Here is a 23,209-nt window from a genome sequence, read left to right on the forward strand (position 1 = left end):
AGCAACCTCTTTTTAAAAACCATATCTCTTTTCGAACTGTCAACCACTTGAAGGAAGAGCCCTTGATTCCTTCTTGATTGTATGCTAGATGAGGCAATTTTTCCTTGGGGAATAACATTAGCTAAATTAGGAACACTGTAATTTAAAGGTGATTAAGTACCTTTTGTGATTGTTGTTCTATGACTTCAATCTGATAACACTTAAGTGCATGTGTAATCTAGTCTTCCACAGGGCTACTCGCATTCATAAGTGGGCTTAAATCTTTGTAAGATGAGGACTTAAACAATCACCACAGTTAAACATTTTATGGCACGTTAACAAAGTATGTATTTGTTCTGATTGCAATGACATTTCACACTCGTGCTTGCTGCAAAAACACTCAGAATGCTTTGAAAAATTGGGATTTCCATTTTACAGAAGCAGAAAGCAAGGCATGGGAATGTGAATAGATACGTTCTGCCCCACTGGCGGACCTGGGAACACGCTGAGAACACCTGACCCTCACGGATTTGTGCCTGGTTCACTCTGGCTGTACTCTGTACCTTGGTGCTCAGGTTGGGAGGAGCAGCAGGAACAATCCAGGCCAGGCAAAGTGACCAAGTCATTGCACAACCTGCCCACTTCTCTCCGGAGGATTTCTCTCTTAGCTGCCAGCCCTCTCGCGATTTCAGTGGAATAGGCTTTTTGTCAGCAGAGCACCCAACGTGTTGAAGGATGTCAGAACATGGGCTACTATTGCACCGTTGACAAATTTTAAGGTTGGCATCTGTTGGGGGTTGCCAAGTAAGATGCATTCAGCCAACCCACTATCGAGAAGTGGTGCTGGCATTTGCCCATGCACCAGGATATTTTACAGAATGTCATCACTTGGTAATGAAATGTTCCCCAGTAACGATGCCTCACGAACACAGAAATAGCCTTTGCCCATACGAAAGTTTTGCAAATAATGCTTGCAGGAAGTGATTTGCTAAGAATCAATCAAGCAGATCCCAGAAATAATGTGACAGATGGTAACCCGACGTTACCACAACATCACCAAACTACTTTTTACTCGCACTTTAGACAACCATTTGGACTCAGGTCCTTAAAGAAAAATGTTAACTCTCTCACTCTACAGCTGGTTGAAGCTGAATTGAAAATTCTGTCATTAAAAGTCACTAAAAGGCAGAATAAAATTAAAAGTATGAAATATCCTTCAATGCGAAAGAAAAAAACAACATTCAGTTGTCAAGACTCTATTTTGATGCCTTTAGGTTATATGCCCTTGCTTTATTTTTAGCTGTGTTATGCTACAAACAAAAATTCTCAAACACAAAATTAACACAATCATTATTCCAAGTGATACAGACAATGAAAATTTAACAAAATAGATGTTGAAATAAAAAATACTGGAAAGAACAAACAGGTTTCTGTTTTCATTTTCATTTTCTGTATATAAAAGTGAATATAAAGTTTATTGAAATCATCACGTTTCCATTTTACATGACCTAGCACCTTCTGACAGAAAAATAGCCCACCTGAGCACTTTTGATAAGGTCTCTCTAGGTCGTGCCTGGGTGCACTCAAGTTATGGTGGTTTAGCAAGTTACTCATCACAACCAGTGGTGTGCACAGCTTCTGCTTCTGAATTTGCAAGGTAAAAACCCATTCTTTTACACTGCATGCTTGATTTCCTACTTATAATTTACCAAGGCTTCAAATGCTTACTTCATTTTTCTGCTGTATACCTACACGATGTTTTGTCACTGTATGAAGACTTGTTGCTTGTTACAGCCCTGATCTATTAACTAAAGCATTAACTCAGTCCTTAAAACAACAGCTTTTTCTTTCTAGAGGGAGATTATTCTCCCCCCTATTCCATGTGCATCATGCATTCTGCAACCTTTCACAATGGGAATTCTCATTTTCCACAGAGAGCTTAGCCAAAATACTGCTTGTGCTTAAACCAAGGATCATCCCAGAAACAGGACAGCTGAAGAAAGCAAAGTAGGCCACCAACTTTCCCTGCTGAACTGCTGGATGTGACTCTGTCCCAGGGGAATGCTGTCACGCTGGTTGTGTGACGGCACCTGAAGCTCTGCACGTAATGAGAAGGTATTGTTATCACAAGCTGCTGGGGACATTCACTGGGCTCATTGTTGGGAGCGGGGGTCAGACAGAGCCACCAAATGAATTGCTTGGTCAGACCTGGGTGAGGTGTTTCCTCCCTGCAGTCAAATGGGGAAAAGCAGAGGGGAAATCACTGCAGCAGCTGGTGCTGCCATGGCCCCACTGCCCGCAGGGCACCTGCCCCGCCTCTCCCTTCAGTGCTACATCAACATGGAGGATGTGATCTGCCACAGGCTTGGCTTTAAACTGGAAGAGGATAGGTTTAGATTAGATATTAGGAAGAAGTTCTTCACTATGAGGGTGCCGAGGCGCTGGCACAGGGTGCCCAGAGAAGCTGTGGCTGCCCCATCCCTGGCAGTGTTCAAGGCCAGGTTGAACACAGGGGCTTGGAGCAAGCTGCTCTAGTGGAAGGTGTCCCTGCCCGTGGCAGGGGGTTGGAACTGGATGAGCTTTAAGGTTCCTTCCAACCCAAACCAGTCTGTGATTCTATGATTCTATGTACCTAGGCGCTTGCAGAGGGTGAGCTGTAGCCCGGGTGCATGTATAAATATGCAATTATGACTATGGTGTTCTGCAAAATTTGGCACAGTGCATGTGAAAACTGGATTGCCCTGAAAAAACCCCCGGTTTTTATGATGTACTCTTAACACCCTTACACATCATCTTGCATTCACGGGACAGGATGAATGAACAGCCCCACACAATCTACAACTGAAGCTGCTGCCACTGCACTACACCAGGTTGTATCTTCCGCTGCTTCTAACCCCGCCGGGCGCTTCCAGCTCAGCCGTTCCTAACCGGTGGGCTGAGGCAGATGGTTTCCACCATAACGACCCCAATTTGGGGCTATTTCGGTGAATATCACCACTAAACCCCTCAGCTTCTCCGCCGGGCGCTCTGAGGGACGACACCCCCCTCACAAACACCGGGGTGACGGGGGTATGGGGTGGTGGGGGCAGCAAGAGCAGCGGCCGCGGGGCGCGAACCCGCTGCCCAGCGGCCGCTCGGGGCCAATCAGCGGGCTCGCTGGTGACGCGCTGGGCGGGGCGGGCGGCGCCCTCACGGGCGGGCCGGGGCTTTCCTGCGGAGGGCGGGCAGCGGGCGGGCGCAGTGGCGGCAGCGCAGCTTGGTCGGTCGGGGCGGGCAGGGACGCGCTGCGCTGCGTCCCGGGCACCGGCTGAACGCGCGGTCGCACCTCTTTTTATATCTATACACACACACACACACACACACACATATATATATATTTTCCTTTTGAGTTTCTCGGGTGTGCGTGCGCATCTGCCGCGGAGCTGGCGGGCTGGTGCTGCCCTGCGCTGAGCTGAGCGCGCTGCCGTGCCGGAGGCGCGGGGGGCCGCGGCCGCCGCCGGGGCTCAAGCCGGTCCGGGCAGAGATGGGTTTCGCGGCTGCCCGTGCGAGGGAGGACAGTGGCCGCTCGGCTCCGAGTGCCCGGGCGGGGAGGTGTGTGTAGGGACCGCCGCCGGCAGCACGGGGTTTTGGTTTTCCCCCCCGTTCTCTCAGTTTTCAGAGGTGTAGCAGGCAGGCGTTCAGGTGCGTTGGGTGGTTTTGGTTTTTTTTACCCCTTGTGGCCTCCATCGGCTTTTTTTGCCCCGTCCCCTCTTTTCTATTTTATTTTTGCGTGAGGTGGAGACCGGGGTGTCTCATTTTTCTTCAGCTCGGTAGTGAAATTGCAGCAGTTTCTGCCTCCTCCCGTGTGCTCGAGCGAGGAAAATGGAGGCTGTGATAGAGAAGGAATGTAGTGCGCTCGGAGGGCTCTTCCAGACCATCATAAGCGACATGAAGGTAAGAGACAAAGCTCTGGGGAGGGAGGGGGGGACAGGTGAAGGGAAACCTCTCCCCACCCGGCCTGATGAAACTTTGCCCCATGCGATGCAGGAGCATCGGGGGGCAGCGGTGGCAGCGTGACCCCCCACCCGGCCCGGGGCTGCCTCTGCCCGGGACCCTACCCCAAAGCTGGGTGCGTGTCCCCTGCCGCTGCAGGCACCCCGGATAAAGGGACCCGTGGCAAACGCCTCGCCCCATGGTTTGGGGCTTGCGAGTTGCTTGCAGGACACCACCTCTCCCTCCGTCGTTACGCGTTTTCTCTCTCCCCTGATCAAACGTACAAGCTGTTTTCTTGCACCAGGGTCAGCGTTTTCCAAACCTATCTCCTTTTATTAAATCCCTTTTGGTGTTTTATTTTGGGCTGTGGGATTGCTAGCAGGATCAATGCAGCGCGGTGAGAGCGTGGTGTGGAGGAGATGGGCACGGTGCATGTCAGCCGTGGGGTGGGGCTGGAAGGGGCGATGAGGGGATGAATGGCTGTGCGATGGGCACGGTGGAAAGAACATAAATCTCAGCCTGGAGATGCTCAAAAGTTGATGTGTGCCTGGGTTAAAATTGCTGCTCAGTCGGTTATATGGTATTATTTTCATGCTGTGTGTGCTCATGGAGGTGGCATTTGCTTCTTTCTGTGCATGAATGCAAAGGTCTCAAGTTGCCAGGTCTCTCCTCTCCACCAGGCACTAGAAACCTCAGGCTGCACTGACCCCTTCTGCCAAAGGGTTCCTGTGGGAGCGGTGCTCCCCGTCTACCCTTGGCAGCCAAGGGCACTTCTGCAGGGCTTTCTTTGAGCGAGTGGGTGCCTCCCGCCCTTCACTTGTGGAAATAAATAGCGCAAAAGCCTTGCTGTGTTGTGCCAGTCATGCCTCCCCCGAACCCAGGGCTCAGGGCGCCCTGCCTCTGGCGTGGCCGTACTGCAGAATACTGCAGTGTTCCCTGGACAAGGGCAGCTTGTCTTCCTCCCAGGGCCGGCTGGGAAGGATGCAGTTGTCGGGAGATGTTGGGGGATGTGTCAGATAATGGGGGGACCGCTGTAAATTAAAGGCAGCGACCATGTGTGTTGTGCTTCTCCCAGCCGGGGGCACGGGATTTCTTTGGGTGTTTTAAAAGGTGCAGGGCTGAGGAGCAGGGAGGGCTGCAGGAGAAATTGCTGCCAAGTAGTGGTGGGGGAGGACGGGGTCTGCTCTAGGAGGAAGCCTAGCAGAGGTGAATGGCTTCTAGGGTATTTTTTTTGGGGAGGTAGAGAAGCTGTTTGCACTAGAAGTTAATTTTTGGCAAGTGTTCATATGCACTTTCCTCTCAGCACATCTTAGGAGACATTTAATTAAAAGCATGGCTTGTCAAGAGCAGGCAGATTGCAGAGAGGAGGGGGAGTGTGTATGTGTGTATCTGTCAAGACAATGCTGCAGTCCTGGCGGTGGTGTTCCTTGGGCTCTCAGCCCCTTGTATTTTTGATAATGACTGCATTTTCAAATAAAACAACAACCCCCCCGCCCCCCAAAAAAGCAGGAAACGATCACAAATCCTGGAATGATTTTAGTGGGCTGTGCAGGGAACACGCAGGAGATGTTCTGTTCCAGATGAAGTGCGGTTTTGGGCTTCGGCACGGAGGACACGGAGTATGTTTATTCTCTGCTTCTTTCCATAAGTGATGCATTTGGTTTATCTTGCTTTTAAGCAAACAGGCCTTTGCTGTGTGGATTTATTTATTTATTTCCTTTACACATGGTTACTTGCATGGGAATGCTGCTCATCAGAAACAGGTTGACATGAGCTTATGGAGATGGGCACAGGTGTGAATATTTTTTCCTCTTAATGCTCCATAGTAGTGGAACCTGTTCTGTGGACTGGCAGTTACTGAGGGGGCAGGTTTGGAAGCAATCACAGCAGATCTTTAGCAGCGTGGTGGTTGTTAAGGTTTACAAAAATCTGCTCATTGCTTAGCATGAGCAGAAGAAATAATTCTTACCTGTAGCTGGGTTTGAGGCAGCTAAGGCCGTGCTGCCACCGAGGTGCTCTAGGATCCTTTGTGACTGCTGCACAAAGGATCGTGACAACTTCTAAGAAAGAGTAGCTATTTTTGATAGCTAACTAGAACCTTTCCACTAATGATACCTTTAGTAGTAAAGTGAAAATTAGCATGTGAAGTGCTGTTTCACGTAGCTGGGTCTGCGTGGGCAGGCTCCTGGCAGGCTCTTGGAGATGTTGCGTAGGGGTCTGCCCACACATCCCAAGTGCACTATCTCTGCCTATTTCTCATCACCGCTGTGATCAAGTCCCCACATGCCCTGCAGTGCTGAGGGATTTGCTGCAGCATCTGCCTTTTTTTTTTCCCCTTAACTAAATAATTTGCAGGTTCTTTTTATCATACGGATTGCTCCGCCTTAAACTTGGTTGTAAAGATGGCAGGGTTAATCAGCAGAGTATTAAAATGACCCTGAAGTCTTGCCAGTGGAAGCAGATGGGTGCTGCAGCCGAGGTGATGAAGATCCAGTCCGCGTGGACTGATTTTTCTCTTTGTTCACAGTAACACAGAACTAGCTCAGGTGTTAATTTTGAGCTCTCCTTCATCTTTACAAGGTTACAGAAACTGGAATTATAATCCCGAGTAACGTGACTGTTTTCATTTGTCTCTGGACTGTTAACTTTGAAACTTAATGAGGGCAGTATATGCCGGTGTGACTAACGCATCACATTTTTTGATAGCAAGATTATCTCTTGCTGGCTGAGGTCTCTTGAACTGCCTTTAATATTTTCTCCAGAAACCCCAGATTTCTCTTCATCCTCTACCAAAAATAATTTTGTGGTTAATACTCAACAAAACAAGCTCCAGAATAATTCAGTGTAAAGCTCTAAGTCGTTTAGAGGAATGATGTACTGTGTGCACTTCTGGTGTCCTCAACATAAGAAGGACATGGAGCTGTTGGAGCAAGTCCAGAGAAGGGCCACGAGGATGATAAGGGGCCTGGAGCACCTCCTGTATGAAGAAAGTTGGGGCTGTTCAGCCTGGAGAAGAGAAGCTGCATGGAGACCTCATAGCAGCCTTCCAGTATCTGAAGGGGGCCTACAAGGGCACTGGGGAGGGACTCTTCCTTAGGGACTGTAGTGGTAGGACAAGGGGTAATGGCTTCAGACTTAAACAGGGGAAGTTTAGATTAGATATAAGGAAGAAGTTCTTTACGGTGAGGGTGGTGAGGCACTGGAATGAGTTACCCAAGGAAGTGGTAAATGCTCCATCCCTGGCAGTGTTCAAGGCCAGGTTGGACAGAGTTTTGGGTGACATGGTCTAGGGTGAGGCATCCCTGCCCATGGCAGGGGGGTTGGAACTTGGTGATATTGAAGTCCTTTCCAACCTTATCCATTCTATGATTCTACGATTCTGTGATTCTATGTTATCGAGTTCAATATAAGAATGGTTAATAGCCATCCCATTTATACCACACTTAATGTACATCTGGAACTTCAGTTGCCTGACGAGGGAAGTCCATGTCTTTCATGCAAAACAAGGCTCACATTTGTTGAGTAATGCGTGGTGTACATGGTGACAGGGTTGTTTATGGAAAGCCCACAATGGGAATTGTACTTGGCCGTTGTGCTCTATAATTGGGCTTCTGTGCTTTGAGATTTCAGGATCAGATTAAAGAATCATAAAGGTGGGAAAAAGTCTGCCCATCCCATCCTAAGTTTAGATTCATTGTCACAGCCCTGGTGTTTCCTGTGGTACATCACTGAGCATGTGGCACTTACAGTTTGTTATACTCTTATGAAAGATCTTTTGCAAAGCAATCAAAGTTTATGAAAGCAAAATAAAACGTGCATGTCCTCTCGGAGGAGCAGTTTTGTGTGCCGCACGCAAACGCCGTGCGGTTCTCTTTGAACGTGGCATTCGTTCTGTAGCCCCCTGTGGGAAGGGAGTATTTGATCTGAATGGTTTGTAACTCATTTCTGGCAATTGGGAAATGAGATGCTGCAATGTGCTGTTAATTTCAATATTTCTTGTAGTGCAAAGCAAATTGGTGCAGATAATTTTGGGGAGGGCCTCTTGCAGATGGGTTTCAAAAGATCTTGTCTTCTCACGCAGAGCAGATCCTTTTGAGTGCTGCTTTTCCTTCTGAGTCTTGATTTTTACATTCCTTTTAATCACACTGTTCTCTGCTGTCTTAAAGGAAAAAAGTAAAACAGGAGGACACCTCTGAAAACATTGAAATTGGCAGTGTTTGTAGTTCATCACTTGCTTGAGCCTGGTTCTTTTGCTTTTTGCATGTTCTTTATTTGCCTCACCTCTGCTGCCAGCACGTGTTTTGGCAGAGCGGGGGCTCGTTGTATATGTGTGGCACCCGACACCCGTGGGGTGTGCATGGTGGGAAGATGAGTAATGAGTAGTTGGATGAACACAAGTTGTCTGTGCCTTCATTTATACCAAGTGGGAGGACTTACTAAATTTTTATGGGCCTGGTGTGGATTACCAATTGGTCTCACTCATCTCCCACATGTGAGAGGCACGAGGGAGACTGCGAAAGTCCTGTTGGTGAACAAAACCGAGGTTCCCAAGGGAGTAAAATTTTAGAAATTCTTTTATTTCAAGTGTATGTGCCTTTTTTGTAGTTGTTCAGCAAAAACTCAACCTTTTGTTTTTGTAAGTAACCTCTATTTTAATACTATAGAGGAGGTGAACCCTTCTCTTCACTCCATGACTGCTGCTGGGACTCTTGGATGAGGTGGTGATGCACTTTTGCTTTCAGCCATGCAAAGCTTAGTCAAAGCAGAAGAGAAGGACATGAACACATGAGAAATGTTTATGTTTTTGCAGCCTCTTATCTCCTGTTAGGAAGTGACTGGTGAGAAGCAGCATTGTAATCTTGCTTTTTGTCGAAGATGGAGCCAGGGGGGTGGCCCCGTCAAGGTTTAAGAGCCATTTGTTTAGTAGGCCTCATGTGCTGATGAGGGGATGGCCTTGTGCTGTTCACACAAATAATACAAACTGAGTGGAAGAAGTATTTGATGGAACAAATAGAAATGTCGAGGCGGTTACTACGGCAAGTGCAGCTGTAGGTCCTCTGCGTCCATGCTAATCCAAGGGACAGCCTGCATGTATCAGAGAATCTGGGCAAATTTGTTTTACCCTGACATGCTGTAATGTGACAGCTCTTCTGCAGCTGTGCTTTATTTGAAGCTTGGGATCTCTGTGGAGATTAGGAATGTTCAGTTCAATGATTTTTAAGGTCTAGTTTCAATCCAGCTGTTAAGTATGATAACTACTGTAAGAGAAAACAAATGTTTCATGTACAACAGACAGGTACAGGCTTGGAGAAGAAAGGATGTCTCTGTCTTCCCTTTCCCATGCATACTGTGTTGCACTGGCATGTCCCTCGCATGACAGTCTCTAGGGCAACTGATCTATTCCAAACCTAGCAAATGGACATTTTTTTCCCCTTCCCCAAAAAGCGTGAAATGAACTCATTTCCCCTCTCTGCAGCTTTTCTTCCCATTTCTTTAATTTCCTTAAAGGCTTTACCACCAAGGCAGTTTGAGCTTAGCTGCCTGCACTGATTTCCTACCCTGCTCCCTCCCAACAACCTGCTTGCCCAAGTGGTTGATTTGTGTACACTGAAATTCCTTGCCTTTTCTAAGCAGCTGCAGGATGTTACTGTAAACATCTCCAAGGGGGAGGGATTGACATGCAGGGAATGATGGTGCGGGAAGGGAGCCACTGCGTAAATAGTGGGGTTCAAGCAACAGGGATAGCTGGGAACGTACTTACTCATAAGTAAGTTATTCTTTTAGGGACACATTCTTGATCCAGATACTCTTGTATGAGTGTTAACAATTTATACCACTGCCGAGCACTCACTATGTAAGTGTGTATAAGACTGGCTGATGCTGCGGCATACCCAGGGCAGGGATTTCTCATGTCTTTTAAGAGTATTCCTTTTGGATGTGGCAGGATGCCAGGAGCTGCATAATAGGGTTTGTGAGGCTGTAAGTGTGGAAGGAGTTGTGCAGTGCTGCATGAAACACAATTGACTGAGCAAATGTTGGAGGACAAGAAGTCTGTGTAATTACAGGCTGGGCGCTGGTTAATACCTAACAGAGGGTGATATTTGGGAGAGTTTGCTGCTTCCGTCCTCAGTTCTGAGTGTGCACAAGCTGGACCAAAATCTTTGATACTGAATACCTAAAAAAAACTCCAATTTTTTTTTTCTGCCATGTTTTTCTCTTTTCAAAGTACAGAAGTTGCAGCAGTTGATGGAGTATTCCTGTGAATCTGTAAATAGCATCTTCTGCTCAACAGCCTGTGTGTTTTCAGGCTTCTGAAAAACATTTCTAAGGTTCATGGTCTACTCGGAGAGAGAGTGGTCTTGAAGATAAGCAGGAAGCAGCACATGGCAGAGAGCAGAATAGGAACTGCATCTAAAAAGGGTGGTTTTGGTCTGCTCCAGAGCATGTATAGAGGGGTTTGAGTTAGTGCTATAAAGAGGCTACTCCTTCGAGTAGAGTAGCCTCTTTAGGCTAGATACAGACATACATCTCCCTCTTCAAGTGTTTTCAGTTTCATAATTAATTCTACCTTGATACTGCTCTGTTCCCTGGCACCTGTGCTGCCCGGAAGGATGTTGATTGACTTCTTCCTGCTGGACTGTGAGATAGCTTCAATGCTGAGATGTTTTGAAGGGTTGGAGACAAAATGTCTGGTAGCTTTGTGGTTAAGACCGTAGCAGCTTTCATCTTCAAAGTGCTCTGTGTGTGACTTAGCTGCAAAGAATGGCTCCCATTTTACAGAAAGGCAAGCTATGGCTGCGGGTTCAGCGACTTCTTTCCCCTAGGACAAGAAGGAATTGAGTGCATCTAGAGCATGGAGTTAATGAGGGGATGTGTTTTAAGCTCCCAGTAGAATACATGTCTCTATCCACAGATCACCACTTTTGTTGTTACTGCTTAAGATGTATTGCTGTTCCTCCCCTATGATAACTCGGTGTTTGCAGGCAGAAGAGATGACATCTACAAATGAGTGATCAACTCTCAACACAAGTGTCTTGAACTCCTCTTCTGTAACTGAAATTACAGGACATCTCAGTTTTAGTGGAGAAGTGTGACTGGAGCATCTTAACCATAGGCTGGTCAGTCGTGAAGAATTTGGCTTGGCTGTAAGGCTGTGTGTGAGCCTTTCACTCTTCTGGTCAACAACCATAAGCATTGTGTAGTTCATCTTAGTTCTAGGTTACTAGCTGGAGTAATATCATCATTTAACAAATCACCTTGGATGTTTTTGAGAAGAATTGCAGGAAAGCACTTGTGTTGATGTGTGTGGTGCCAGTGATGAGTGTGTAACTAGAGACATTTGGTTTGTGATGCAGAAAGGTTCAGATTTGTGCCCATTTTTGGCTTCCACATAAAGTGCCACCATGCTTCTCACCCGAGCATGAGATTTTATTTTCTTTTCCACTTAAGTCACATCTGTGCTTTCTAGTGTCTCTGAAGCCCTTTGTGTAGTGGCCTAATTTGGGATTTTTTTTTTGTTAATAAAGCTTTATTTGTGATGAGATGCCTCCTAACAAAACTGTCTGTGGGCAAACCAAGTGTTTAAATTGAAGCCTGAAAGTGGTTATTTCTCATGAGTGCAATGGAGAGAAAGTAGCCTGTGACAAGTGTAGTTGCACTTTACTGTCTGGCAAGAGCCAAACTTCATAAAGCACTAAAAACATTAGTACCTGCTGCTGCCTTTTCCCCAGTGATGTTCTTCTGTGATAAACTCAGATGCTTGTCAATACTTTGGCAACAGGTACTGACACTAACTCGGTCTCCAGGATTGTTTTGGCTGCTTGTGTGATGCAGGTTGTGTTGAGTGAACACTCAGAATTGAGGGCTTCTTGCTTGGGAAGAAGCGATGGGACCCCAGTGGTGTTGGTGGCATTACCAACACCAGGGCTGTTGGCTTGAGGCTGTGCTGTGTAGGCATTAACTTGAATGACTGCCTCCTGATGTTTTAATTATCTTCATTTTGATCCAACTGAAATATTGTGGGGTTAGCAAATAGCTGCCGAGTATGCACGGTGGCCACTTAATGATTGAGTGCATGAAAGGCGGTATTGATGAGTCTCTGAGGAGAAATCTGCTATTCAGGCTTGCAAACTTGTTTAGACCTGCAGGGAAGAACGTGGAACTTAATGCTTCCTCTGGAAGACTACTTAATGTCCAGCTTTTTTTAATGTAGCTTGGAATAAAAGATCTCTAGAAGCTGTGGCTAGTTGTTTTCCTCCATCACCCCCCCCCCCCCATCTTGTGAATAACTTCCTATGTTTACAGAATGAGAGACTGTATGTTTATGCATGATGTATTTTCTCACAGTATAACTTTTGTTTGGTAATTACCCAATCTTGGATTTAAACCATGAAGTGGCTGCTTTGGAGCCGAGTTTCTTCATCTTACAAACTATCAAACCGGGCTGTGGACAGTACAGGTTTGAAGTGGTCCCTACTGATGTAGCAAGGAGCCCCAGGGGTTGGGTTGTGAGCCAGGATGCCATGCAGCAACCATGGGGGATGAGTTTTCACAGGTCCTTGCTGTACTACAAATTGAAGTCACAATCATGGGGCAACTGGTAATCATCCATGGGGGATGTTTAAATATGGGCTAGTGCAGTGCAGGCTTTATTATAATCAAAATTAAAGACTCTAGAGCTCTAACAACAGAATGGTACCGGACTTGGGTTCCTCCTGCCTTTAAATGGTTAGTAAGGTTTACTAAGTACTGCATTTCAGTGCTCAGGGTACTGGGCATTATTTAGAGTTCTTCAGGTGGTCTGGGAATGCAGAAATAACTCATTTATGTGGTTATTTCCACACCCCCAGCAGGGTGATTACCCTTTTCTGAATCTTGATTGGATTTTAGCCTTGACTTCCTCAGAATATCATTCTACTAGCTGTGTTTCTCAATGTCCTAATGCTCTGTTTAGACTGAAACCCAGTTTTGAAAATACTAAACGAGTGGTTCTGTGATGCATAGAAGAACTATCTAGTTGACAGTTATTTGAATAGCGTCTGAGATGGCTTCAGTAGTGTTTCGCTGCATAGTTTGCAGTGTTGTGATAATGTATCACCTTGTGAAAGCAGAGCTTGGCATGCTTATTTATGCTGAGGGAAACTCGTTCCTAACCCTGCTGTTGCCTAAACAAGTGGCAGAAATAATGGGAATAGATGCATGGCTACAAGGCTTTGATTTTAATTACCCCTGCTTGCTTTCCTGAAGGGTAGTTACAGCTTAAATGACATCTTAATCTGATCTTTGACATGCTTTTACTTTCACTTGTGTGATTATAATACCTCAGCCCCTGAGTTTGTACCTGTCTCCTCCTCCACAGCTCTTGCTGTGAAATCCTGTGAAGTTCCTATCTTTTGCTCTTGATGACTTAATTCCTGGCCCAGCACATGTTCTGCATGAGTTGAGAGTCCTTTTTGCTGCTGGAGCTAAACTGGGCATGGCAGTACCTCTAACTTAGAAAGACAGAAGGGACTTTGCAGTCAGGTAATCCCTTTCCTTGCCTCGTGGTAGTATTGGGCTTTCCTAGAAGACCCCTGTATAAATATGTTGCACTGCCTTAAAGAGTCCCAGTGAAAGGAAGCTCCTGACCTTTCCGAGTTGCCTGTAAACTGGCCTTACAGTTGCATGAGTTGTCCAACTTGAAATTTCTCTGCTGCAAGTAAAACTGATTGGTTTTTGTCCTGTACCACTAGGAAACAGCCGATAGACAACATCAGTCTATAGGATGCTTTTGAAATCGGTATTGGGACTTTGTTGGTTCAGGTCTGGTTCTGAATTTAAGAAATAGAGGGTAGATATAGAGGGTAGATTCAGTTGGACATAAGAGATATTTTTTTAATGCAATGAGGGTGGTGGCGCAGTGAAACAGGTTGTGAAGGAGTTGTGGATGCTCCGTTACTGGATGTGTTCATGTTCAGTTTGGACAGGGCTTAGAACAACCTGGTCTAATGGAAGGTGTCCCTGCCCATGGCAGGAGGGTTGGATTAGGTGATCTTTAATGATCCCTTCCAACCCAGACCATTCTGTGGTTCTGTATATTTGAAACGAGGGAAATAAAACCAAAGAAGTCATAGGTGGTGTGTACACTTCTGCGCCTTCAGAAAGAGTGAAGTCTCTCTTACCAGAAAAGTCTGTTTTAGTCTGTTGAAAGATGGAGCCTGTTCTGGTGAGTGATTGGGAAATAGAGCTGAGAAAGCTTCACGAGACATGCTCTTGAATTGTTTATTTTTCAACCTAGAGAGGGGCAAAGCCAACAAGCAGAATGTTTTGGATGGAGAACAGCAATTATGAACTTTGTGTAAGATGATGTATGTTCTCTGCTCACCTGTGTGTTGCAGGAGCTTTTATGGCTTATTAAAGGACTAGACAACTCTGTCTATGAGTCATGGACTTGGCTAAATCTGTGGATTGCACAAAGGAGCACATTAGTGTTTGGTAGGGCTTTGTAACCCTTGCAGTTGTGGCTGGCCAAGTACCCTTTTCCCCACTTGACTACTGATTTCTTTAGAAAAGAGGAAGAACTTCCAATGCCAGATGTTAGCTGGGAAGAGAAACTGATTGTCAGCCACTGCATCTTGCCATGTGTTGAGACATCTGTGGCTGGATCTATTTTTTTTTTACAGGCTGTCATTGTTTTCCTGTCCCCTTTCCCTCCACTTTTTCCTGTATTTGCCTGTTGAAAGCCCCCTGGAAAAGTGATACTCTCTATGTGCAAGCCATACTTGCTTATCCAGGCCATTCCTTGTGTGTAGCATCTGTGACTTTCTCTAGCCCAATGAAGTCTCTTTGCTACTTGGAGGTAGTGTAGTGAACGCCACAGAAATGAGACATAAGAATCCTTCCGATTCTGGTATCGGCGAAAACTATGTTAAAAAAAAAATAAATTTCACCGTAATTTACTTTAGAGGGGTTGGAGGTCACATACAAGAGCCAAGTTACATTTTTTTGCCCCAAAAATAGATGTATGGCATTTGGATGCATTACTAGGGCATGGACCTTGATAAGTGATGTGTGTCTGGGACTCAGCTTTTTAGCTGTTCCTAGCTGAATGACTACACTGAGGTGAAGAAGTCCTAACTGCTGTAGCCTGTGTAGGCTTTATTCCACTTTATTGAAGTCTGCAGGTAGCTGATGTTCAGTGCTGTTCTGGAAGGCATTCAGCTCTTGCTTTGATAACTAGTGAGGTAGAACTAGAGCACTGCCTGTCTGGTCCCTTTCTCTCCAGCCTCTTTAGCTAGAACAGCCAAAAGTAAATTCTGAATTTGCTTCGCTGTAGAGCAGCTCTCTGTCTCCTTCCCCTTGTCCCAGAAGTTTAGATGGGTTGTGATGTGAACAAACTTTTTCTGCTGCCTTTGGACTCTGTGTCCCAGCAAGAGCTGATAATAGGGCTGAAAAGCCTTCCTGTTAAATGAAAGCACTTAAAAACCCTTGACAGTGTTCTTTTAGAAGATGTGATGTGTCTTGTCTGTGGGAGTTGGGGTGCGTGGAAATATATTATTAAAAGAAGTAAGTGCCTTTTCTCTTAATGTAAAAAGAAGAATTGTAACTTCCTAGCAGAAGGAATGGCAGAAGAGTTTTAAACTGTCAAGGCTGCTGATACTCAAGTTGTAATCTTAAATACAACAATCTGGGTTCCTATTCTTGCTGTTAGATGTAATCGATAACAATTTCAGTAAATATGATCCTTTGCTGAAAGTCTACCCTTCCTTTATTGAGAAATCACTGAGTTTGTCATCTGGGTCTCTTCTTATTCCTACTGCAGGATTGCTGGCCTGAAAGGACGGGAAACACAAACTTCAATAAATCTCTTGTAGAGTTGTGTTTGTGTAGGGTGGCTGTGCTGGTTCGCAGGAAGAAGAGAAAGAAGTTCTTCTTCCAAAGCTGACTGTTAGGGATCATTGCCTGATATTCCCTGGTGTGATGGGCTAACCTTGTGCAGCTGCTATCTCTTCCTCCTCCTCAATGGGATGTGGAGAAAATAGGATGTGAAAGCTCATGGGTTGAGACAAAGATGAAGAAATGGCTTACTAGTTTCATAGAATCATAGAATGGTTTGGGTTGGAAAGGACCTTAAGATCATCTAGTTTCAACCCCCCTGTCATGAGCAAACCAGACTTGGCGGGAGAAGATGAAATTTATTGCCAATTAAAATAGATTTGAATGGTGAGGAAAACGGACAAAAATTAAACCATCTGCCTGTGCCCATGGGTCTGGATGTTGGATGGGATTCCCCTGCATGAAGATGGTCTGAAGCAGCAGGCAGGGACGACCCGTCCCCAGGAGCTGTGGCTATGGAGGACGCCGTCTGGCCGGGTGCTTGCAGGGCTGGGTGTTGGTGTCTGGTACTCGCAGGTGCTTTGCCAGCTCAGCCTGGTGCTGCTCAAACACTTGTGGTGCCTGTCCCTGAGGGAAAGCTGTTTCATGTCCCTAATTGTGGACTGGCTGCATTGGTGACAGGCACGAGGCACCATCTTGTTTCTCAGCCCTGAGGCAGAAGGGTGGTTCCGTGCCTGTGTTTAGTGTAAGTTAGCTGGAGCCGGGCCCTGGGATCAGGAGACTAATCGCCTATAAACTGACTAATTAAGCAACAGGGTAGGATGATGGCATGTTATGGCTCACAGGTGGCATGCCTCCATGGGCAGGCGGGCCCCACCAAGCAGCTCGAGGGGACTTGGTGCTGAGGAGAGCTGTGCAGAATGGTGAAACACCCATTTCGTGGGAGACATGGCAGATTTCTTCATCTGATGGTGAAGAAATAACTGGGCACAAAACAGTCCCCGGATTAAACCATTAATGTTTTCAAGAAACTATTTAAACAAACCCTCACCATAACCAATTTCTGTTGTAACCTGTGAGGAGCTAAAAGGGGGATTTGTGACCCAGATTCCTTCTCCGAGCTGTGGTGGAGGCGGCAGCGTTCTCCTGCTTTCACAGATAACGCCAGGGCCTGAGTAGCCCTGACATTTAAAAGGGGAAAAATTGATTTGCTTTATCAGCTGGTTGGAATCGGAAATTGCAGAAGGAGCAGAGGAAGCTCTGGGAGAGATTTAAAAATACTGTGTTATTACTGTTTAAAAGTGGCTTTATGTTACACAAGCACTACTTGGACAAAGACACTGAACTCCACCTGCTGTTTCTTTGTGCTTAAATTGAGAAAGTAATAAATGTTGAGTTAGTGACAAAGTTTGATGGCTCTTTAGTGTGTGGTTTCCACCACCGTTAATATTTCTCCTGACGGCTGCTTCGGCAAAAGCAGGAACTATTATTGCAGACATGGAGGTGAGACATGGAATGGCGGCTGCTGTGCTCAAGGTGGTATGTGAAGAAGCCTTGGAGAAGGAGCTGCTCCATAGAGTACTGGAGCCTTGCAGTATTTACAGCTCTAGCTTGGTTCCTGTGTCATCTCCTTGGTTTGTCCTCACAACCATCACTGTAAATGGCTTCCTTGCTTCCTAGGTGCTGGAGACGGGATAAAACCCCAGTTACTAGGTCTTGTGAAGTGGTGGGTGTTGTGCTTACTTCTGCTGTAGGTGGGAATCAAGGGGGTTTTGGTTTCAGCAGGGATGTGGTGATGGGAAAGTTTGGAAAAGCTCAGAGACAATTTATGTGCAAGACTTGAGCTGTGTGTTACCGAGAGGGGTGAGCTTGAGAACATGACTTCAGCCGGGAAAAGAGAAAGCAAGTTCTACTGGAACACAGATAACACAAACTCCTCTTAATTTTCATCTGAGTTTATTAGAGAGAATTCAGAGTTGCAGAAAACAGATCCCACAGGCTGAGCAGATGATGCAGGAATTCATATCACTGGTGCAGAACTGCTGAAAGGTTTCCTTAAACAATTGAAAAAGCCCCTCAAAACCAAAACCCCACCACCACCCTCATCCCCCCCAATGATACCTACTGCCCAATTTATTAAATCAGTGACATTTAAAACAAAATGCTGCATTTCTCTATTGCTCAAAATAAGATGAAGTGCTTTGGCCAATGTAGGAGTGCGCAGGTGAAGAGATTGTATGGATTTCAACCCAGCAAATCTAGCAAACTATTTAAGTGAGCTGTTACAGCTTATTTAAGTAGGCTTGAAGAGAGCAATATTTGTACAGACAAAGAATAAACAGTTGTGGAAATGCTTGGTGACTATTCCAATGTTGCTTGCATTGTGACCACACACACAAAAAAAGGTGTTTTCTTCCTGAGCTGTGTTTTGATAGGAGTGTCTCAAGCTTCCCTGCGAAGCAGCTCAACGCAAGGCTGGTGTCAATCTCCTGCATGCCATCAGGCACGTTTAGCTGGATAATACACCACCGAGATGGAAACATAATCGGGCTGCTTTGGTATCTTCCGCTTGCCGGCTTGTTTTGCTTGAGAACCCAGTAAAGCCTTAGGCCCTGCTGTTAATTGTCAAAGCTTTCAGGGCTCCTGGCATACACATGCATAATGCATATACGGCATGCAGGCAAACAGTGAGAGCCCGGGTTCAGAGTAGGGGATTTCAGTAAGACTAATAGGTTTAAAGAAATAATATTTTTTTCCTCTTTGAAATAATTGATATGTTTCTTTCATCTTATTTTTTTTTTTAATGTCTGTCAGTTTTTGCCTAACACAAAGCACTTCATATTGTAGGTCTCACCGCCCAGATAACTGCTGTTTTCTCTTTCCCCTTCTGCATTTCCCACTGCCTTTCTCATGAGGTTTTATGAACAACTGTTTTACAGTGGGGTTTTTTTGTTTGTCTTATTTTTTTGCTTGTTTTTTAACAAAAGACCTGCAAGCCTGAAAAATATATGGAGTTCCAATAGGCTTCCCAGTGAATGTCTGGGAGCTGCCTTACCAGGATGTATGGAAGAGCTGGAACATGGCTGTCAGCTTTTGGGGTAGGGGCTCTCTTTGCCCCAGAGTGCCTCTCATGGCAGTGTGGCAATGGATTTTGTTTTACTTACAAAAAGCAGACCAGTTTATCAGGGGGGATTGAGTTTGCCACAAGCAACTGTATTTGCTTGCAACCTCTTCCAGTCAGAGCTGGGGTAATGTTAGCCTTGAGGATTTGCCTTAACTGGGTTTTATTGTGTCGTTGCTCTGGTAACAGCAAGTCTTATACCTTTATTAAAGGAAGCAGGGATATTTTATTTTAGTCTCTAGACTCCAATCAAAGGGAAATTTTGAGGTTTCTTTCTACCACAGTTTTTGCTGTTAACAGAAAATTTACACTTGCTCTGCAGAGCAGGTAACCTTCTTTTGGTCTAAAAAGGATGCTTTTGTTTTTCTTTTTTACCTTAAAAATCTTTCTTTTCCCCTTTCTTTTTTTTAGTTTGGAAAACAAAGATCAGAACTTGCAAGAACACTTGGTGTCCATGTCCTAAATGAAAATGTGGGGTTTTTAAAAATGGGGAAAATGTTCACAGGAAACTTGAAGTCAAGAAGTATTAAACCTTCTTAAAAACTCTGCCTACTCTCACTGCCGCGCTGCTTTATCAGCTTCAATGCTGAAGTCCTCTCCAAGGTTGTTCAGGACTATTTCGGAAGCAGGTCTTGCAGTTACAGGGTGCCTGTTGGGAAAGTTTGTCTTATTCTGTGCCCGAATACTGAGTTACCTTGAGTCAGTGTTTGAGGTGGTCTCTGGTCAGCTCAGACCTTTATTGTAAAGGCTTTTAAAATAACTTTATTTACTTTTTTAGAAAGAGGATGGAAACCTGGTAATGACACAGATAATCCAGTTGTAGAGAAGGACAACGCTTTTCTACAAAGGGATCCTGCCTTTGTTTTTGGGAGCTTCTCTGTATGTGGTGTTGCAATATCCTAGCACCACATTTCTAATAGGCTTACACTTTGCAAAGTGTTTCTTTCCTCTGCTTCAGCTGAAATCCCTCTTCTCACCCAGTTTCTAACTGGAAAATGTATAAAACTCCCTCAGAGGACCTGCTATTTCATCTAGCTTCGGAACCAGTTGACATCCCATCTGCTTGGGGCTGGTGTCTAAGGATGTGAGAGAGAACTTCCTGGGGAAAACCTGTTTGGTGTTAAAGTATTAGGATTTAGTGAAGTCTTGGTTATTGCTAGTTTCATTTGTTCCAGAGTATCAAAACCAGAATGCTCAAATTAAGTATTCATTATTGTGTTTTGTTTTTCTTGCAGGGAAGTTACCCAGTGTGGGAAGATTTTATAAATAAAGCTGGGAAGCTGCAGTCTCAGCTTCGGTAAGTTTTGTGTTACACAGTCGAGATCCCCCACAGTTCCTTCTCTGTGCAAACAGTAAGATTAAATGCAGCTTCTGCCAGGATAATTTGCTAAGCATGTCCTAGTAAAACTGTGCATATTTCATAGTCAACACCCATGCATGTCATTTTTCACATACTACTGCTGCTGTTTTCATGTATTTAGGCAAATACGTAATCTACCACAGGCTGTACATAATAAACATAAAATGAGCTAAATTTCATGGCTTCTGATGGAAAATTGGAATGACAGTTTATTGTTGTTTAGTGAACACACATTTGGAGTTAGCTTTACGTTGTCCTTTTTTATTACCGTAGAATGCAGCGGGTTTATATTGGAAGAGGGCTCAAAATGTTAAAGAGTCTTTGGTACCCTCAACAGCACTTTTTCTGCCTTAAAAATGAAGGGGATTCCTGTGCTGGATCACTTATTGGTGATTATTAAAACTTAAGTTATTGGGGTATGCTTTGCAAACGGCATTGTGCATTACTGAAGTGCCAGAAGTCTCACACTCAGACCAATTCTATATCTAGAATTCATTCACTTGCAAGATTTGTCTCTGCTGATATGAATCCAAGCTCCATTTCTTCACAACTCCCCCCGAAGCTCAGTCTCTGCTGTGCTCTCCAGAGCATCAGTGTTGTTTTTCGCAGCAGTGGTAGCAGGTACAACCAGTTCTTGGCAGGCTGCTTCGTGGTTCAGTGTTGTGTTGTGCACCGTTCCTGAGGAAGCTGGGGTTTAGGCTTATTTGCCCTAAACAGCTGGAATGTGCTGTTCTGCCACACCATGCCTAAAATACCACACTTGCATGTGTGTTTTGTGTTTCCAGCAATCATGTCACATTGAGTGTGGAAGAAGCAGAGGGAGTAGAGAAAGAAGAGAAATGAAGAACTTTCCTAGCCCTGTGTGCTCTTTAAACACAGGCCTTCTGGGAAAGGATGAGGGATAGTTTTGTTTATTTCCCAGTCCTGTTGTGTTGCTTTCAATCAATGTAGTGCTTTTTCTAGCTGCAGGAACGTGCAATCAGGCAGCCTGAAAGCCTGTTTGAAGATTTGCTGTTCATTTCTAGCAAATGTTAGCCTTTTGCCTCTGTTTCACTTGTGTGCTCTGATAAAGGAAGAGCAGATGTCATCTGAGCTGGAGCCAGGTCTTCCTGGATCTTGTTACTGGAGAAATGGAACTTTGTTATTAGCAATATAATTAATAATTAACAACATGGTACATGAATAACAGCATGACCCACAAGTTCGGAAGATGAACACAAACACTGTTAAGCGAAATGCCAGGAAAGGTTATCTGGTTCCAAGGCTCAGTATTGCTGGCTAGCTGTTGGGGGTGGTTTTGCCCTCCCTTTAATCTCCTGGGCATGTGGAGAGACCTTATGCATTCGGTTGGTCCTCTCAAGCCTGGGTTTTTTGTGTTCAAATCTTTTGTGCTGTCACTAGGCCATTTACTACGCTGCCAGTTATGTCGTCTGTATCTTGAGCATATTTGGAGTGAGGCTTGAATAAAATCTGACCTAATTAAGCAGTCCTGTGGTCTTCCTGGCTGAGGATCAGGCTTCCTGCAGGTCTCCTGGGGTTTTTTGAGGGCAGCAAGAAGCTCTTGAAACAAAGTGAGGTTGATAGTCCTCCTTCAGGATTTTGCTTGGAGAGGCTGACTGATGCTGTCAGGAGAGGAAATCAGAGTTACTGTTAGAAAAGATGTGCAACTGTGGAGAGGGCAGAGTTGCACTCTACCTGTAGAGCCTTGGCCTACTTTCATTTAAACTGGGTCAACCAGATTCTAAACCATCAGAAATCTGGTACTGACCTGAGGTGTTCAGGGCTCTAGGGCCTGCTTATGTAGAACAAACGTGGTTGGAAAACTGTGCCTCACGTTTGCTGTCCACTTGAACAGATTCTGTGTGTGGTCTGAATTTGCTCTCCAAACCTGGTGGGAGATGGCACTAGTGGGGTTGACACTTTGGATTGTGGGGTCTCCAAGATTGCTGGTGTACCTCTTGGGAAGAGACCTGCTTGGAGGAGCACTGGGTTGGAAAAGGGTTTTGTTTATTTGTTTGTGGTGGTGGTTGGGGCTTTTTTCCCCTGGAGATCTTTCTTTTCCCTCTTTTCCATTTGCCCAAGAACTCCAAATCAGTCCGATTACCAAAAAGTTGCTGTTTTCTGTTTCATGCTCCTCAGATGAGAAATTCAGGAAAGTGTTTGGCCAGGATCCTAGATAAAAGGAAAGTCCTGAATGCTTATTCTTAAAATACACATGCTCCCTGGAAATAGCAGTGCCTGTAATTTGTACACTAATGGCCACAGTATAATGCGTGTTAGATTTGTTTTTCATGTTTGACTGCTTAATATTAGTTCATCAGAGGAAATCAGCTAGAAGGGGGATGTGCTCTTTTGAAACAGCACCTGTCCTGTGCCATTCGCAGCACGGAATTAGCGTGGCTGCCTCCAAGTCCATAGTGCTAACACAAAGCGAGGAAGGGATTAAGAAGTGAAGGAGGAAAAAGGCTAAATTCAGATATAAAAGAGGATATTTTTTTTTGTGGCCTCTGCAAGTTCACAGTGGTATTCTTTATAAGCTTAAATGTTTTTGGCAATAATTAAATAGGCAGCAATGAGACACTGCTAATGTTTTGTTATCTGTATGCATTTCAGGACGACAGTAGTAGCAGCTGCTGCCTTTTTGGATGCCTTTCAGAAAGTGGCTGACATGGCTACTAATACACGTGGTAAGCAGATGTGTCAATATTGAGTTTAACAGAATGCTGTGTGGTTTATACCATTTGTTGTCATAAAAAAAGTCTAACTTGCTACATTGACAAGCAGATCTGCGAGACATCTGTTAGATGGACTCGCACTTTGGAAAAGCAGCACGTGAAAAAGGAAGTCGTCTTTTCTTTGCTGGAAAAAAAAAAGCTGGAAACCTGTAATTTCAATGTGTCATCAATCATGTGAACGCTTCTTAATTACCATTTGAATTCTGTGTTGATGAATAATATTTTTGA

The 23,209-nt window shown here is 45.0% G+C and overlaps 1 protein-coding gene across 20 annotated transcripts in view; it reads left to right on the forward strand.

The window, feature by feature from the left end:
- Positions 1-3,208: 3,208 nt before the first annotated feature.
- MTSS1 (MTSS I-BAR domain containing 1) overlaps positions 3,209-23,209 on the forward strand; it is a 125,012-nt gene continuing 105,011 nt past the window's right edge. For 9 of the 20 annotated variants that reach the window (XM_030498399.1, XM_030498408.1, XM_030498417.1 and 6 more), the window contains exons 1-3: positions 3,211-3,912; positions 20,122-20,183; positions 22,860-22,933. In XM_030498399.1, coding sequence (XP_030354259.1) covers positions 3,841-3,912; positions 20,122-20,183; positions 22,860-22,933 — 208 coding nt within the window. In that variant the 5' untranslated portion in view covers positions 3,211-3,840. Of the gene's footprint in view, positions 3,913-20,121; positions 20,184-22,859; positions 22,934-23,209 lie in introns of all 20 variants that reach the window. The other 11 variants (XM_030498507.1, XM_030498487.1, XM_030498367.1 and 8 more) reach the window with 3 other exon arrangements.

This window comes from Strigops habroptila, chromosome 1 (genome assembly GCF_004027225.2).
Source record: "Strigops habroptila isolate Jane chromosome 1, bStrHab1.2.pri, whole genome shotgun sequence".
NCBI classification, from domain to species: Eukaryota; Metazoa; Chordata; class Aves; order Psittaciformes; family Psittacidae; genus Strigops; species Strigops habroptila.